This window comes from Nicotiana attenuata, chromosome 1, assembly GCF_001879085.1.
Source record: "Nicotiana attenuata strain UT chromosome 1, NIATTr2, whole genome shotgun sequence".
NCBI classification, from domain to species: domain Eukaryota; kingdom Viridiplantae; phylum Streptophyta; class Magnoliopsida; order Solanales; family Solanaceae; genus Nicotiana; species Nicotiana attenuata.
The window spans coordinates 5,339,199-5,357,569 of NC_031989.1; the positions used below are offsets into that span (position 1 = coordinate 5,339,199).

Sequence of the window (18,371 nt, forward strand, 5' to 3'; positions counted from 1 at the left end):
GTTTGAATTGTCAGCAGGTTAAGTATGAGCATTAAAGGACTGGTGGTTTGTTTCAGAGGATTGAGCTTCCCAAGTGGAAGCGGGAGAGGATTACCATGGATTTCGTTACTGGACTCCCGATGACTCGGAAGAAGTTTGATGCTATTTGGGTCATTGTTGATAGGCTGACCAAGTCAGCGCATTTTATTCCTGTTGCAGCCACTTATTCATCGGAGAGGTTAGCTGAGATCTACATCCGAGAGATTGTTCGCCTTCATGGGGTGCCGGTATCTATTATTTCGGATCGGGGTACGCAGTTTACCTCGCGCTTCTGGAGAGCAGTTCAGCAGGAGTTGGGCACCCAGGTTCAGTTGAGCACAGCGTTCCATCCTCAGACGGACGGCCAATCCGAGCGGACTATTCAGATATTGGAGGATATGCTCCGAGCCTGTGTCATTGATTTTGGAGGCTCGTGGGACCAATTTTTGCCTTTAGCAGAGTTCGCCTACAACAACAGCTACCAGTCCAGCATTCAGATGGCTCCTTATGAGGCGTTGTATGGTAGGCGATGTCGGTCTCCAGTTGGGTGGTTTGAGCCGAGAGAGGCTCGGTTATTGGGTACAGATTTAGTCCAGGAGGCCTTGGATAAGGTCAAGATCATTCAGGACAGGCTTCGTTCGGCTCAGTCGCGGCAAAAGAGTTATGCGGATCGTAAGGTTCGAGATGTAGCTTTCATGGTTGGTGAGCGGGTCTTGCTCCGAGTGTCGCCTATGAAAGGCGTGATGAGATTTGGGAAGAAGGGCAAGCTTAGCCCTAGGTTCATTGGCCTATTTGAGATTCTCGATCATGTGGGAGAGGTGGCTTACAGACTTGCTTTGCCGCCAGCTTGTCAGCCGTGCATCCAGTGTTTCATGTGTCCATGCTTCGGAGGTATCACGGCGATCTAGCCCACGTGTTAGATTTCAGCATTGTCCAGTAGGACAAGGATCTGTCTTACGAGGAGGAGCCGGTAGCTATTCTAGACCGGCAGGTTCGTCAGTTGAGGTCCAAGAGTTTTCCTTCTGTTCGTGTTCAGTGGAGAGGTCAGCCTCCTGAGGCATCGACCTGGGAGTCCGAGTCTGATATGCGGGGCCGTTATCCCCACCTTTTTCCCGACTCTGGTACTTCTTTCTCTTATCCGTTCGAGGACGAATGGTCGTTTTAGAGGTGGAGAATGTGACGACCCAAAGGGTCATCACCTGTATTCCTACTCACTCTATATTTCTGAGGCCGTGAAAACCTCACTTGGGGGTTGCCTCGAATTCGTGTGCGCAGTCCGGGCGCGTAGCCGGAACGTTTAAATATGAATTTGTGAGAAAGATAATAAAATTTTGATGTTTTAATTGATTAAGTTTGACTTCGGTCAACATTTTGGGCAAACGGACCCGGACTCGTGATTCGACAGTCCCGGAGTGTCCGTAGGAAAATATGAGACTTGGGGGTGTGCCCGGAATCAAATTCCGAGGTCCCGAGTCCGAGGAATGAATTTTTACGTGAAATTGTTTCCTGAAAATAATTAAAGAATTGGAAAGTGTTATTTGTTTAGAAGACTGTGCTGTTGGGCTCGTATTTTGGTTCCGACGCCCGGCACAAGTCTTAAATATGAGTTAAGCAATTGCTGTGAAGTTTGGTTAGATTTGGACGTCATTTGGCGTGTTTTGAGCTAGAAGCAGTAAAATTTGACGTTTCATGGCAATTGGAAGGAAATCATGGGTCTTGAGGCCTAATTTGATGTTGTTTTGGCGATTTGATCGCACGGATGAGTCCGTAGGATGTTTTTGGAGTTACGTGCATGTTTGGTTTGGAGCCCCGAGGGCTCGGGTGAGTTTTGCGTGTGTCCCTGGAGGGTCTTAGACTTAAAAGTATCAGAAATTTGCAGGTCCAGGTGTTGTAGGCCCCCAGCGCGGCCGTGGTCATTTCCGCGCGGTCCGCGCTGGAAGCCGCGCGGCCGCGGTGCATTTCTGCGCGGTCCGCGTGGCTAGGTTCAGAGGGCCAGTAGTCCTAGGTCGCCCAGCGCGGCCGCGTGCCATATCAGCGCGGTCCGCGCTGGTAGGTTCAGAGAGTGGGTTCCCCACCCTTCCTCGGCGCGGCCGCGGGGCATTTTTGTGCGGTCCGCGCCGGGTCTCCAGTACAGTATATAAATTCGGGATTTTCAGTCATTTTTCACTTTTTTCAAAACCCAAAACATAAGAGGCGATTTTCCATACGATTCTACTTCTTCAAAATAATTGGTAAGTGATTTCTAACTGATTTTCTATACTCCTTAACATCCTTAAACATAATTTCAACTTCAAACCAAGGATTCTAATTGGGGAATTTGGAAATTTAGGGTAGAACTAGGGTTCCTAAATTTGGGGGTTTTGGACCTCAATTTGAGGTCCGATTCTAAAATAACTCACATATCTGAGTTCATGGGAGAATGGGTAATCGGGTTTTGGTTCGAACCTCGGGTTTTGACCTCGTGGACCCGGGGGCATTTTGGGAATTTTTGAACAAACTTTGGGAAATTTCATTTTCATGCATTCAAATTGATTCAAGTAGCATTTGTTAATACGTTCAAGTAATTTGTGATTAGATTCGAGCGGTTTGGTGGTGGATTCGAGGGGTAAAGCTATACTAGAGGATTGAGTTGAGTTTGGAGCATTCGAGGTAAGTGTTTGATCTAACTTTGGCTTGAGGGAATAGGATTAGAGTGTTGTTTGCTAATTGCTAAATGTGGAGTACGGTGTATATGCATGGTGACGAGTATCTATACACCGGTGTCTAGCATGACCGTGGGTCCTTGTATGTGCTTATCCTGATATTGTTATGACTCTTCCATGTTAATTGATGAATTTTATGCAATGAGAAGAGTATGAGGACTAATTATGAATTGTAAATTCTTTGGAGCGTTGGCTCGAACGAAAAAAATCACTATTGAGTAAGAAATGAAAGAAAGAGAAAGTGATACGATTAATCTTGGCCGGGATGGTTTGAGTATATTGATTATCCCCCTTGCCGGGATGTTTGTATTGTTGTTGCCCCTTTGCCGGGATTTAGCTGTTAATTGTGTAATTCCCTTGCCGGGACATTTCTTATTATTTGTTTATCCCCTCGCCCCGTTTGGTTGTGATTACTGTTTGGGTGAGAAAGAGTGATAATGCACGAAGGGTCATTCCGTGCCATGTTTTGATTATATTTGCACGAAGTGTCATTCCGTGCCATGTTTTGATTATATTTGCACGAAGGGTCATTCTGTGCCATGTTTTGATTATTTATGCACGAAGGGACATTCCGTGCTCTGATTTGATTATAATTGCACGAAGGATCATTCCGTGTCATGATATGAGAGTTATGTGAGGGAAAGCACGAAGGGTGATGCCGTGCACTTTATTTGATTGCTTTTGGTGAGAATGAGAGTAAAAGCACAAAGGTTGATGCCGTGCAACTATTGATTTTCCTGCTCTCATTAATTATTGTTATTGCCCTGTTTCTTACTTAAATGGTTGACTTTATATCCGGACTGTACTCCCCCATAGTATGCTTCCCTCCCTCTTAACTGTTTAATTTTGTATTCTTCCCTTTTTTTTGCATATATATATATATATATTGAACTGCACAGGTTGGTTTGGTAGTCCTGTCTAGCCTCGTCACTACTTCGCCGGGGTTAGGCCAGGCACTTACCAGCACATGGGGTCGGTTGTACTGATGCTACACTTCTGTGCTCTTTTGCACAGATCACGGTACCGGAGCAGCTTTTGGACCACAGCAGTAGGACATCGATCGGGAGCTGACTTCAGTCCAAGGACTTACGAGGTAGCCTAGCTGGTGTTCGCAGGCCGGAGTCCCTTTCTATGTTTTCAGTTTGTTTTCATTGTACCGAGACAGACACTTATGTAATTCCATTCAGACTTGTTTGTAGCACTCTTTAGTAGTTCGTGAGATAGCGACACCAGTCTTGGGTAGAGAATTGTTAAACTTCCGCTTTAATTTAAATGACTCCTTATATTTATATTGTTCTTGTTAAGGTGAAATCGGGGAATGTTTAAATGTTTGGCTTGCCTAGCTCCAACAGTAGGCGCCATCACGACTCCCGATGGTGGAAAATTCGGGTCGTGACAAAATTCTTATAAGTGCATTCATGTTAATTTATCTATTTTTCTACACTATTGAGGCAATATGTCTAAAAGACCAAATCAATTCTCATTTAACATTATTTTTATATATCATTCACTGCTAGTTCTTTAATCACTCTGCATAACCACCTACCTCCTTGGCTGATATCTAAAGAAGATCTAAAAAGATTTTATAGCATAGTAAACTCAAAAAAGACACAATTGTTTCATTCTAATAATGACCTATATCTAAATATTATGATCATCTATCTTATCGCTGCATAAAAAATTGCAGCACTTCTAAGCCTAAATTGTTGGAGTTAAAGTAGTCTATACCACAAATGAGATGGTAATATTTTAATTTAATTTCAAGATCAATGTTCTCTATCAATGGATTATCATACTAATTCAAAGTTACTCAATTTAAAGATGGTTGTGGAGCAACGAACTTACAGGCAAATATCTGGTTTATCTTCCACCTTTTACTCTTATAGATTTTAATGTAAAAAGACACAAATTCATATGACAAAAGTTATTTGCTACTGCTTTTAAAGAAGAATGGAGAGAAAATTTCATGTGATGATATCCAAAAGAATGATGGGTGATTCTCATTTTCAATATTAACAACTTCTCCATAGAAGAGTCCACTTACATAAGTGTAACAGAAAATCATATACCAATCAACCAACATATTTTAATGCAACTAATGTTCATACTCCTACTTTTTTTTGTTCAACATCCATGTAAATGAAGGGTGATAATTACAAATACTGAATCAACAATGACCATGATCGATGAAATTTTGACTAACATTAATATTTACATCAGAATCTTAGACACAACAGAAGAGGCAAAATAAGAATGAAGAGAAATAAAGAAACGATAGAACTATTATATATTCTACATTATTATAGTATAATTTTATATCTCAATATTTTAGTAATATTTTCAGTAGTTTACTATTATAGATAATATAACAAAATAAATATTTAGTTAAAGTTTAAAAAAAGCGATTGGAGTCTAGATTTGTAATCAAGTAAGCTAACCTTGTGTTGTCGTGATATTTTTGAGCAGAGGAGCATTCAGAAAGCATAACTTTGAAACCAAAAACAATTCATTCAATATATATGTGATGAATGGCATAGCTAGAAGCACACAGAATTACAATCAAAAGGAAAAGCTTTTCCATTCTAATAATGAGTTAGAAATAGATAACAAAAACTAATATTAGCTCTGAAGTTTCCTGAGAAATAATTCAAACAAAAACAAAATCATTCATGCTTAAGTAATTCCACTCTAATTATAATCTTAAACTCCTCAAACTCCTTAAATTTTCTGCAGCACCTATCAAATGACTATTATCAACATCAAAAAGCAATCTTAAATCAAGCTTCTGTAAATTAATACAACATTTGCTTTGACTCAAGAAATGAAGCAATCCCTCTTTACTGCCACCAATTTTAACAAAACCCCATCAACAATTGCTCTACAAGTTCTTAATTCCATTGTTTATACTACAAAGGCAAATGAGTAATGACTTTCTTAAACCAGAAGAAGATGCATATTTGAACACTCGGAATGGGAACAATGTGTCTGAGATGAAAGTGAAGTTGATTGAACCTTCTCTTGAAACATGTGATATTAATTTGAGAAAGTGGAATATGAACAAAAGTAATGAAAAAACAAGTTCAAGTTATGTGTTGACTACATATTGAAATGCTGTGAGTAAAAGGAATGCTTTGAAAATTGGTACTTTGGTACAATTGTGGCTAAAGCTCTAAGCAGAAGAGTCCATTTCCAGCACAGAGTCTTAAATGAGTAAACATGTTTTTTCTTTCTAGCGTTAGAGGGTTGACTTCAAGTATACTTCAAGAATCCAGAGATAAAATGCAGTAAATCAATCAAGTACATCTTAGTTTCAAACTAATTGGACTCGACTATATGAATCATCATACTATTTTACATACTACTCTCCGGCCCAGCTTGGGCGAGATCGACTATTCCACCGGGTACCTGCTAACACCCACCAGCAAAAGTACCGGCTAACTCTGCCCCAAGGCTTAGGCAGATAGGAATCACCTTGTTTTTCTTTTTTTCTTTTTGGGAATCGTACACTACCCTTCACCCTACAGCAACCCTCTTCCAGGTCTGAACCTGTTATGCTTTGTGAATTTCACATAGAAGGGGTTAAAAAATGCACCAAATTTGAAGGAATTAGGCTTAAAGCTCCAAGCTTGACACTTGCTAACATCCAGTCTTACATATCTATAGTGAATTTTTCAACAGTATTTGAAGCTAAATGGGTTTCAAAATACAAGTCAATTTGTAGATTTCAGCTACAATATGATAAAAGAACAAAAATTTACAGCTGGGGAAAAGCAGAGAAAAGTAAAGGGACACGGGGTTGGTGAGTTCTTGTGCCAGAAACTATCCCACCAATCGCATTCACTACTTCCTTTGTTCTCAACAGGAACAATGTTAATGGATTTGTTTTTCTTGTTTTTGTGTTTGATTTTCTTAAACTTCTTTGTATCTTTCTTCGTCTTCTTTATGTTTTGCACTGGTCAAACTCTAAAACTCAACTTAAATAGATAATAAGAGTAACTTTTATCAGTGTATAATGTTAACATATTTAGATTCATTCTTTTACTTTGGAAAGTTGAGCAGCTTTAGATTTTTCTCTTGGCTAATAACAACAAGAGATCTAATATTCCAATCCATAACGAACTAACCAACTCTTCGCATCACTTACCAAACGGACGAAGTTTTGTTTCCTCATTTCTTCTCTAGGAATAGCAATAGATTTTAAGATGCAGGAGTTGGATAGGTGACTGCTGCTACAAGCTTTGTTTTCTCTTTTCTTTCAAATGAAGTCGGACACTTTTTCGCTCTAGCGACTCTTGTGCTGCCTTTCACAGCTTTTCAGTTTCAAGATTGGCTAAATAGGAAGCTTGAATTTCATAGATTACTTAAAACTCAATTGACTATACTACCCACTTAATGAATTTTAACATGAACTGAACTACTTCAAAGGTAAAATTTATATTAATATTTGCCTTTGAATTTAGTTTTCCTTCCCCTTCCAATCATTCCAAGCAAGAAGGGAATGGAACCTTGAAAGTCATTAGAAATAAACCAATAACTATATAATAGTCTATTTAAAGTGTCATCAGTTCATAGAAAAACACGACATAGCATCATAGTCTAATTTGACCAGTAGCTACATAGCATCAAAGAACATCAAATACAACAGATGGTAACAAAATAAATAGACTTGAAGCAGTAATTAATAAAGAATACTCATTTTATAAAACATAAGACCACCGATTCAAACTTATGATACAAATTAACTAATTTTTATGCATCACAAGATGCAAATATTCATTAGTAGAGTTTGACACCAGGCCACTGGCTATGAAATTGAGAAGCATGGAACGAACCCAACAAACACATGAAAAGGGGAAAAAATGAATAAAAAAGGAGAAGAAAATTGGGAAGAGATATCCATTCTTGTACTTTGCAGACACAAAAAATCAACTGATTTCTATAGTTTAACAAACAGAATTTGTTCATCCGTCAAACCCTAACTCGAAAATCTGTAATTAATTCACTCTGTTCTAACGAATTTGAAACAAAAAAGGAGAAAGAGATAGAAAACAATAAAATTCATATTAAGTAATAAGAAAAGCACCTGCACAAGTTGAAAGAGATGAGGAAGACGAAGATATCTGAAGCTCTGTAAATTGTGATGTACACAAATCGAATAAAACCCACCTCTGTAATAAGGTAAACGCTACACGTAGTAGTTGGGTAGATATAGAAAAGCCACGTATACAGATAAGCTCAAAAGTCTAATATGCCCTCAAACAAAACTTAAATTACCCATAAGCAAGCATGTCGAAACTCTTTCTCTTCTAAAGAAGAGAAAAATACGGATGATGCTTCATACACAATAAGATACGGAGCAATATCCTTAAAGGGATATAACTAGGAAGGATCTAAGTGCTTCCTAATGAAAACAAGCTTTTCCGGTAAATTCCAAAACCCAATGCAAAAAGCACGGAGTTGTCTTGGCAAATTCCAAAACCGATTTTCACTGCTCTAAAACATTTTCTTTTTAGGTCATAGAAGATGGCCTTATCCAAATGTATAAATATTATTTCTTTTCCACGTCCTGAAGATAGGAATAGTATGCCAGCTGGGCCTAAAGTTGACCAAATTGATGCTATACTCCTTCGCCCATATGCAACTTACTTTATCCTTAAGTATCCACAGGTCTAGAATTGAACTCTTGCGGTAGTGAGCCACGTCTGGCAAGCAAAGCATTCCTTTCAAATCCATCATACTCAGTTTGGGAATTTAGGAACTTGTCATTTTCAAACTCAAATGCGCGCCTGAAGCAAATCGTCTAGCCCACCAGTAATAGCATTCATTCACTAGCAGCCCTGGACCGGACGGATAACATGGAGGCATCTCAACAATTTCTTTCCATATATTTGAAATGCCACCAACCCCATTTATTAGGGAAAACGTAAACACCTCGCATCTTACTTGTAAATGTGTATAAAACGGAAAAGGATGATTTCCGAGACTCGTATAGAAAAAATGCACCACTTTGAATTCCTTCGTTGAGTGAAGAAATCCAAACCCAACATTTGTCCATCCACTTAAAACACAAGGTGAACATTTTGGCAATTTACATAATTGTTGCATAAGAGGATTGCACAAATAAATGCAATCAGGCAATGAAATGCAAACTAAACCAGCGGACACATGGAAACCAGATTGGGGATACGGGAAACGGGGTAAAGTGACAGCGTATACCTCATTGGTTTCTCCCTTTCCTTCCATGTCTACTGAAACAAATTGTAGTCTGCACCTATTTAACCGTTGCACTTCTGAGTAATTGGGTTTCAGAAAAAGAAGTTGGGCATTTTCCGTTGATTGTTCCAGACTTCCAGGTGAGAATGAACAAAGAGAGGACTAGTAATAAAGTCATTCCACGACTTTGATGCGCACCTTAACGTATAAAAATAGAGCTTATAACATCAGCAGGTAGCTCGCACTCATTATTATTATTATTATTTGCATTCTCCTCCGTACTTGATCGCCGTTTCCTCTTCTTGTTAGGCTGCAATAGCATCAAGCATTGCAAATATTAAAATGTTTTCAAATATTCTTCTGTCAGCTAAAAAAGCAAGAGATACAAAGAAATCCATCAACAGAAATCAAGCTTAATATATCATTCAGCAAACAACTTCACTCTAACAAAAAATTACAAGGGTAAAAATCTAAAATTGAGATAAATTCCTTCTTGGACAACTGAAAAAATTAAGAGGCTAACAATATTGTGTCAGATAACCCAGATGGAAGACATGGTTCAAAAGCAGATGGCTTATTAAACTCATTATTACAATTTGCATAACCATCTTCTCCACTGAACTTTTCCTTATTATTGATTGTTTTCAAATAAATCCAATATTCTTCTACCAACTAAAAAGGCAAGAAAACAAAGGAATCCATCAAGCGTAATATTTCACTCAGCAAACAACTTAACTCTAATGAAAAATCTAAAATTGAGCAAAATTCCTTCTGGGGAAACTGAAAGATAAGAAAACAAAGGAATCTATCTACGCAAATCAAGCGTAATATATCATTCAGCAAACAACTTCACTCAAAAAGGGTAAAAATCAAAAATTAAGCAAAATCACGACAATGACAACCCAGTAAAATCCCACCAGTGCGGTCTGGGAAGGGTAGAGTGTACGCACACCTTACCCCTAGTTAGAGGGATAGAGAGGCTATTTCCGGAAGATCCTCGGCTCAAAAATAATACGTGACAACAAAACCCAAAGTAAATACCTTTTTGTGGAGTACCCCGATGTGAAGTTTTTCCCGTTCCCACAAGTGAATTTTTTCCCTTCGAGCAACAATAATCTGCTTCATAGTTTCAAACTTTTTTTGTGTGAATGGAATGTGGGGGAGAGGGCACAGTGAGCACCGAGCAGGATATATAAAAGGAGGTAAAAACATAAATAGGCAAAAACATAGCGAAAGAAGTTATTTTACTTAACATGGTACCATAAGTAAGAGATAATTACACATAAGTACTAATCCACACATATATCGTAACCATATAGCCTATATACAATTTTGCAAAGCTATAATCCAGAAATAATACGCTAAGATTCAATATTCAACTCCAAATATATTTTACAAATCACAATTTATTTTTTTCTTCTAAAACCTCAAGCTTCTAACCCAATTTTCAAATCAATAACTGTGATTTAAACATTAGTTCAACAAATCAAATTTATTTGGGACGGTGAAAATTAATTTTTAAGATAGGCACATGATGTTATTAAATTTCTATCCATAGAGGTTGTATGTAGAGCGGTAGTGTTCTAGCACTGATTGCAACGCCTCGATCGGTCGTTTTAAGCTATAGTGTGTCGTTCGACGGTTTGAGGCTGATGATAGGCTATAATTACGTATTTTAGTCGCTTATTGCACTCTAATTTACTGCACTTTAATTGAGTTTGAGCTTTAATCGCTAGTGTTTTGCACTAATTGTGTGTTTTATGCCTTGTAGGAGTGATTCCGAGCTATGTAGATGTTACGGAATGAATTCAAGTGATTTGGAGCTTTGAAGTCTGATTAAAAGACCAAGGAATTAAGCTGGGATCGTGTTCGGAGATCAATGGATGATAATTAAGAACGAACGAAGAATCGAGTAGGCATATTGCGCATTGTCTAGTAAAATACAAATAACTTTTCGCTCAGAACTCTATTTGAGCTCCACAATAAATGGTTGGAAAGCTAATTCAAAGGGCTACCACTTTCATGTTTTACGTTTTTCCAAATTCCAAATAGAATAGGGTGAAAAATGCGCGACAAGTGCGCGGTCGCACACTGGCCGCGGATGTGAGGCAGAACACTGGGTAAAATTCGCGGCCAAATTCGCGGTTGAATCTGCGGCCGCGGACATACCGACCTAGAAAAGTGTTGTTTTTTCGCGTAGGAGAAGGTATAATTATTTGGTCCCGATCCTACTTGGTATATATACATGGAAAAACGGTATTTTGAGGACTTTTGACACACTTTGGACCTAAGGAGGCAAGAACACACTAGGAGCAAGGCGGAGAATTCTTCTACGAGTTTTTCTCTCCCTTCTTCCTATTTCCGTTATTGGCTATGAATTTTAGTATTGTAGTTTTACATACTATTATGAATAGCTAATTTGTTATCTAGGGTTTTGGTTGAATCTCTTGGAGGATGAATTCTTGTTATGTTTTAATCTAATTTAACCTTTGAATTTGTCTATTTGTTCAACTACGTGCTTATTTCACTTGATTGAATGGTTCACTGTGCCTATTTATTATGTGTTGCTTGAGAAAGGATACATATTTAGGTGGTTGTTGAACAACTTCACTCCTAACGTATGTGAGAAATCAATACAGCGGGTGTTGATATCCAATACAGCAGAGATGGCATTTTCCGTCCAAGCAAAATACTATATACATTGTATTAAAGCTAAAAATAGAGACGAACAAAAAATCCGGCCCTCAAATCTTCTCTGGAGTCTCTGTTTCAGATTCCAAAGGCTCAATCTGTAGCCATGGCCAGATATGTTCACCTACTCTCTCTTCGCTTCAGATCTACTTTCTTTGCTTCAGAAAGTCCACCACCGCCATAAAAGATGCTTGCTACAACGGTTGTCTTGATGGATAAGGGAGAGAGAGGATTGAGAATCTTGATGGTAGAGAGAGAGAGAGAAAGAAAGTGCACAACAAGCATATTTCACGCGTAGGATATAAAATAAAATACCCATTTTGTTGTAAAATAAAAATGGTAGCTATAAGTAATAATATTTTGAGATTATTTTAGTTTATAATAAATAGGGTGTAATAGTTTGTTGTAGGAGGTAAAATTTCCTAAAAAAAAATTTGGAGTTAGATGTTAGCAGTCAATAGGCTTATAGCTTAATAGTAAAGACAAATGAAGAAATAGACATCTGGGGTGGTGGCGCAGTTGGCTAGCGCGTAGGTCTCATAGCATATCGAGTGATCCTGAGGTCGAGAGTTCGAGCCTCTCTCACCCCATTAGTCTTTTACTGTTTTGCAGTTTCTCCCATTTAAGGACCCGTCCCCGCTTCGAATAAACCCGAAGACCATTGCCTATTTGACCCGCGTATACGAAACCCGACCTTTTTGGATAGTTCCCCCTCCCAAAGCCCTACGCTTAACTCATAAACCCTAAATCAATTTCCCACTTCCTCTCTGAAACCGTACAGTTCTTTTCCAGCAAACAAAAATGGTGAAGAAAAGCAAGAGTAAGAACAATTACTACTCTATTCTATCAATATTCTAAATTTTCTTTTGACTTTTGGTGTTGAGTTTTTTTTTTTGGTTGTTGTAGAGAGTAAGAGCAACAGGGTATCACTGAAGAAGAAGTACAAGATTATAAGGAAAGTAAAAGAGCATCACAAGAAGAAATCCAAAGAGGCGAAAAAGTTGGGCCTTAATAAAAAGACTAAGGCAGAGAAGGACCCAGGAATCCCCAATGATTGGCCATTTAAGGAACAAGAGCTTAAGGCTCTTGAGGCTCGTCGTGCTCGTGCTCTTGAAGAATTGGAGCAGAAGAAAGCTGCCCGAAAAGAAAGGGTAATAATTTTTGTCTATTGATGTGTTTTTAATTCCAAACAAAGTATAGTATATGTTGAGGATTCATATAGCTGACTTTAACTAGTTTGGAGCTGAGGCGTACCTGTTGTTATTGTTGTCAAATAGTTCTGATGCTTTGCTTCACCAGATTTCTGTAATTGGAATGTTATCTTACAATTGAGAGGCAGTGCAAGGGTTGCATTGACTTTGGTACCATAAAAATGAGATCTTTTTTGGTAAAATATTCAAAGTTTTATTGATTGAGGCTTGTCACTTTAATCATGCTCAACTTGAAATATTGAATGGACTTTGTGCGCCTGCATTTACTCGGTATCATAAAAAAGAGATCTTTTTGCTATATTTTCAAAATTTGATTCATTAAAACTTGTCACACTAATCGTGCTCAACTTGAAATGTCTAATGGCCTTTGTGCGGAATCTATATTGGGGACTCAAATAGCCGACTCAACTAATATGGAGGCATAGTTGTTGTTATCGTTGTAAGATGGTTTTGATGCTTGCTTCATCTGATAATCAGATGTTCTGTAGTTGGAACATTATCTTACAATTGAGAGGCTGTGAAAGGGTGGCATTGACTCGGGTATTCTTAAAAAGAGATCTTTTTGCTATGTTTTCAGAGTTTGATTGACTAATGCTTGACTGCTTGTCATGTAATCATGCTCCACTTGAAATGTTGAACTGCGTTTGTGTAAATCATACAAATAATTGTAGAATTCACTGATTTTCACAGGTTCTCTGCAAGAATAAATTGATTTAAAAATGTTTTACTCAATTAACACGATATCCTTGAAGTGGGTAAGAGACTGCATGGCCATGCTCATTTTATGGTGGGAAGAATTTGTCTTCCCTTGCGGATAGCTTTTCTTGCTGTCACAGCTTTGTCATCCCACAGTTCTTTTTCTTCATGGTATTTGTGGCAGTCATTTAACTACCGTGCGTTGGCTTCTAGGCTAAGAAGAGAAAGCTAGGACTGATTGAGGATGATGATATGAATAAACCTCCCGACATGGCTTCGACAATGGAGGAACGAGGAAAGGGCGATTCAGCTACTTTTGTTAAAATCCATGGTATGTCAAAACCTTCTATGCTTCATATTGTCATGGGTCGGTTGTGGGATGAAGTGTAGTGGGTTTGCTTTTCTTCTCTTTGGTCTTTTACACTTGCTTGTCTGATGCAGATAACTCGGAAAGAGCTTTCTACAAGGAGTTAGTCAAAGTGGTTGAAGCTTCTGATGTCATTTTGGAAGTGCTTGATGCCCGAGATCCTCTTGGTACACGCTGTCTAGACATGGAAAAGATGGTCATGAGATCGGGACCTGAGAAACATCTCGTGCTACTCCTGAATAAAATTGGTATTCCTTTTCTCGTTTAATTTATAGTAGCATTATCGTGTATCTGCTTTAACTTCCATTTTATGGAGAATTTGATGAAAGCTACCGTTTTCTAATACCCACGTGTCCGTGATACAAGTTTATGTTTGGATAATATGTATATATATACCTTGCTCAATTTTTTCTATATATTTACACCTCTGTTTCTTCTTTTTCATATATATGTCAGCAGACCTTCTCCAGGCGGGCTTTGATTATGCAAAATTTTGATAGCAAGCTTTAATTTGTTTATGCACTATCTAATATGATGGTTGGAAGAGTTACTTCTTACATTTCATAGGGATGACATTATTTACTTTTTGACTTTGTAATCAGATCTTGTCCCTCGGGAAGCCGCACAAAAGTGGCTAAAGTATCTGCGAGAGGAACTACCAACAGTTGCTTTCAAGTGTAGCACCCAAGAGCAGAAGTCAAATTTGGGCTGGAAGTCTTCCTCAAAGGCTGGAAAACCTACCAATCTTTTGCAGACAAGTGATTGTCTTGGAGCTGAGACTCTCATAAAATTGCTAAAGAACTACTCACGGAGCCATGAGGTATTTTCAGCATCACTTTCTTTGTTGGATTCTCACCTAGTTTATCTTGCTGCTCAGCTCTGGAATACGCCTTAACTTGAACTTCTATGTTTTGTGTACTGTGTCTACTCATGATTCTTATTTTGTTGCATGCGCAAACTCAGCTACGTCTGATCTCACCTGGTTTTCAACGTAATCAAGTTGAGTCGGTGTTCAACCTACAGCAACCCTCGTCCTTTATGTAGAGTGACATCTGGCTATGCCAAGCTCACATTTGTGGAATTTAAATTGCTGGTTTTGTTACACTTGCTATAGGTCTGGGGTTTGCAATGACTTGTACGTCAATGTAGGGATAAATATGAGATGTGGGGAACCTAATTTGTCTGAAAAGACAATTGTTGCGGCATTGGAATTAATTGGGACCGAATAGACCAGAATTGAAATAAAGGATTCATATAGCTGGCTCTAACTAGTTTGGAGTAGAAGCATAGTTGATTGATTGTACAACTCTACTTGCCTCTTGGGATCACAAAGTTCCATGGGGACATCCGATAGATGCTCTCTGATTCTAGCAGATAACCCTGGATAAAATTCAAAACTCGAAGAAGCTTCAACTCTTTAACTGTCTCTACACCCCCCCCCCCCCCCCTCACCTGGATGTCTTTCGACAATCTTGTCTCTCACTGGCTCAATCTGTCCAATCATGAACAGTAACTTGCTTTTAGGTCAGTATCTAACTTGCACTTATCATAGTGTTTCAACCTCGGAAATCCGTCATGGTGTGCAGCACCTGTAAATACATATGGTTAGGTGCCGCCACCAAATGGCTGTCTTAACTCTTTTTAGTGCACTTCAAGTAATTTTTTCCATAATGCCGATGGCATCCTTTTCTCGATGAATTTCTTGGCTTTCTGGGTGTTTGGGGAAAAAGGAAGGGAGTAATAAATGAAAATAAGGAAATTTAGCGTACTGCATAGGACTTTGGTGTATGGGACATGAACTACCAACCTGTCTTTAGTCAATGCTGATGTAATTTTAATTGCATTTTTTGCTTTAGTTATGCTGGTTCTATGCTAATGGTAAGTCTTGCTGCAGATTAAAAAATCAATCACTGTTGGTATCATTGGTCTGCCAAATGTTGGTAAAAGTAGTCTGATTAATAGCTTGAAGAGATCTCACGTAGTCAATGTTGGTGCTACACCTGGATTAACTAGATCCATGCAAGAGGTCCAGTTAGACAAGAATGTTAAGTTGTTGGACTGCCCTGGGATTGTGATGCTTAGGTCATCATCACAGAATGATGCAGCTATTGCTCTTCGAAATTGCAAGAGGATAGAGAAGTTAGATGACCCAGTTGGTCCTGGTAACTGGATTTGGTTTTAGCATTTTTACTTAACTTTTATGTTCTATTTCAATTAGTATATCAATGTGGCTGACTTTGCTAGTACTGTGGTTTGTGCAGTAAAGGAGATTCTTAAACTATGTCCGGCCAGGATGTTGGTAACTATATACAAGGTTCCTAGCTTTGATTCAGTCGATGACTTTCTTCAGAAAGTCGCTACTGTTAGGGGTAAACTGAAAAAGGGTGGACTTGTTGACATCGATTCTGCAGCAAGGATTGTGCTGCATGACTGGAATGAGGGTGTGTGTGACAACTGCTAGTTTTCCTCCAGGAGAGATTTGAATTTGAAATAGACGCGTATTTATGCATATGCTAGTAGTTTGATGTCTCTTTGACAAATTTCAGGGAAAATACCATACTACACCATGCCCCCGTCTAGGAATGAGGGGGAGCATTCAGAGGTAAAGATAGTTTCAGAACTTGGAAAAGAGTTCAATGTTGAAGAAGTTTATGGAAGTGAATCCTCGATTATTGGAAGCCTGAAATCAGTCGATGATTATCACCCAGTTGAAGTTCCATCTAATCACCCTATTAACTTTGACGAGACCATGCTAGAGGTATGTGATTTGCTTCAAGATTGTTTTCTTTTTTAATCAGTCCTTTTCGAGACCATGCTAGAGGTATGTGATTTGCTTCAAGATTGTTTTCTTTTTTAATCAGTCCTTTTATGCATTCTTCTTAACATCCTGTGGATTCTGTAACTGCTGTTCACTTGCTCTGCAAATTGAAATGTTTCCTACAGTGCTCATTGTGCACAAATAGCACTGCAATATTGTTGATTCCTGAACTAACAAATGGTTTGATCGAATGGAATACATCACTTGTTATGAATTTAGATCAGAAGCTGCATAATTAAGTTATAGAACTTCTTGTCATTGTTTAATTATCTTTCAGGTTTCTGTTATTCAAGAATTTAGGTCTGTTCAAAAAACCTTTTTTTTAAAGTCTTTCAATATAAGAGCACCTATAAGTAAAAAAGAAAGCTTCTCTTAAATCCAAGTTTGTTCAAATTATCATCTGCCTCATCCATGTCTGAACAAGTTGTGACGTCTATTAACAATGCATTTTTAAACTGCAGGACAATTTGGAGCAGCCAGTGACTCGGAGTGCTAATGCAACAGACAACCTTGTTAATGAAGACAGAGATGAGGCGATGGGCGCAGGAGAAGATGATGCAGGCCGGACAAGTGGCAAGAGTGCTAGTAGCAAACAAAATGAGAAGTTATATACTGAGAAAGGCATGCTAGATAACAAACTTAGAAAAGCTGAGAAGAAAAGGAGGATGAAAGACAAAGCCTCTACTACCAGTGATATGATGGATGATGATTATGACTTTAAAGTAGATTATTTCAAGAAGGAATCAATCATGGATGATGCTGAAGATGATTTGATTACTGATGAAAGCAAGAAACAGATTTGAGATACCATCTGGGATTGAGTTGAATAATAAATGAAAAGAGCTACCGCAATGAATCATCGTTTCCGGCGGTGGACATAGTTTTCCGATACTTGTACCGGTGGAAGATACCGGGTGCGCTGTATAACTCGAGGTGCGCGTAAGCTGGCTCGACCTCTACGTTATTGAAAAAAGGAAAATGTTGTTTTTTATAAGATCTCATGGTGGAAAGTTATTTGCCTTGTAATTTTTTTTATTTGAGATCAAAATTTTCCTGCTAACTACATAAAATTAAGGCAATTATATTTTAAGTAAACTTCTCCTGTAGATATATATTTTGTTTTTTTGCTAAACAAATTTTATTACTTGGGAAATCAATAAAGGAAAAAGGAGTCATGAAACTCTGCACTATTAAATAGTTGCAGAAAGGAACAGTTAGCTTAGATGAGAGAAAGTACTTAATTAAGAGGAATTTTTAACTCCTATAGCAAATGTTGATACCTTATTTATTTTAAATAAATATCCTTTTAAAAAATTATATTCCATAGCTACCTTTTGATTTTTATAGACAAATATCTATTTATGGTTACCTCCTACCCTTAAGTCATAAAATACTCTTTGTATTATTTTTCTCTCTCATTCTTTCAGATTTTTCTCCGCTCCCTTTCTCTCTCAACGCTAGTCTTTCTCAAAGGTGTTAATTGAGCGGGCTGGGACGGGCTGGACAAAAAAAACGTCAGCCCGTACGGGTTCGGGGCGGGTTGTTATCGGGCTGGGGTTAACGGGTTGGTGGCGGGCTGGGATTTTTCGGGTTCTATAGGGCCCGTACGGGTGCGGGTTTAACGGGCTCGGGCGGGTTGGGCTATATATAATTTT

At 38.4% G+C, this 18,371-nt stretch overlaps 1 protein-coding gene and 1 long non-coding RNA gene across 2 annotated transcripts; one reads left to right on the plus strand and one right to left on the minus strand.

Moving 5' to 3' along the window:
* Positions 7,819-10,103, minus strand: LOC109228642. Its single transcript, XR_002068417.1, has 2 exons — positions 9,975-10,103; positions 7,819-9,243 (listed from the first exon to the last, which is right to left on the minus strand). It is a non-coding gene; the product is annotated as an uncharacterized LOC109228642 (long non-coding RNA).
* Positions 12,426-17,811, plus strand: LOC109228705 (guanine nucleotide-binding protein-like NSN1). Its single transcript, XM_019393916.1, has 9 exons — positions 12,426-12,444; positions 12,531-12,775; positions 13,745-13,862; positions 13,973-14,146; positions 14,501-14,718; positions 15,793-16,060; positions 16,160-16,339; positions 16,445-16,656; positions 17,178-17,811. The coding sequence occupies exons 1-9, from the start codon at positions 12,426-12,428 to the stop codon at positions 17,517-17,519; spliced, it is 1,776 nt and encodes a 591-aa protein (XP_019249461.1). The 3' UTR covers positions 17,520-17,811.

Excerpts from the sequence above, each read along its gene's own strand:
- LOC109228705 (XM_019393916.1), top strand. Across the intron at positions 13,863-13,972 it reads TACTTTTGTTAAAATCCATG|ATAACTCGGAAAGAGCTTTC; the intron begins GTATGTCAAAAC and ends TGTCTGATGCAG. Across the intron at positions 16,340-16,444 it reads GCTGCATGACTGGAATGAGG|GGAAAATACCATACTACACC; the intron begins GTGTGTGTGACA and ends GACAAATTTCAG.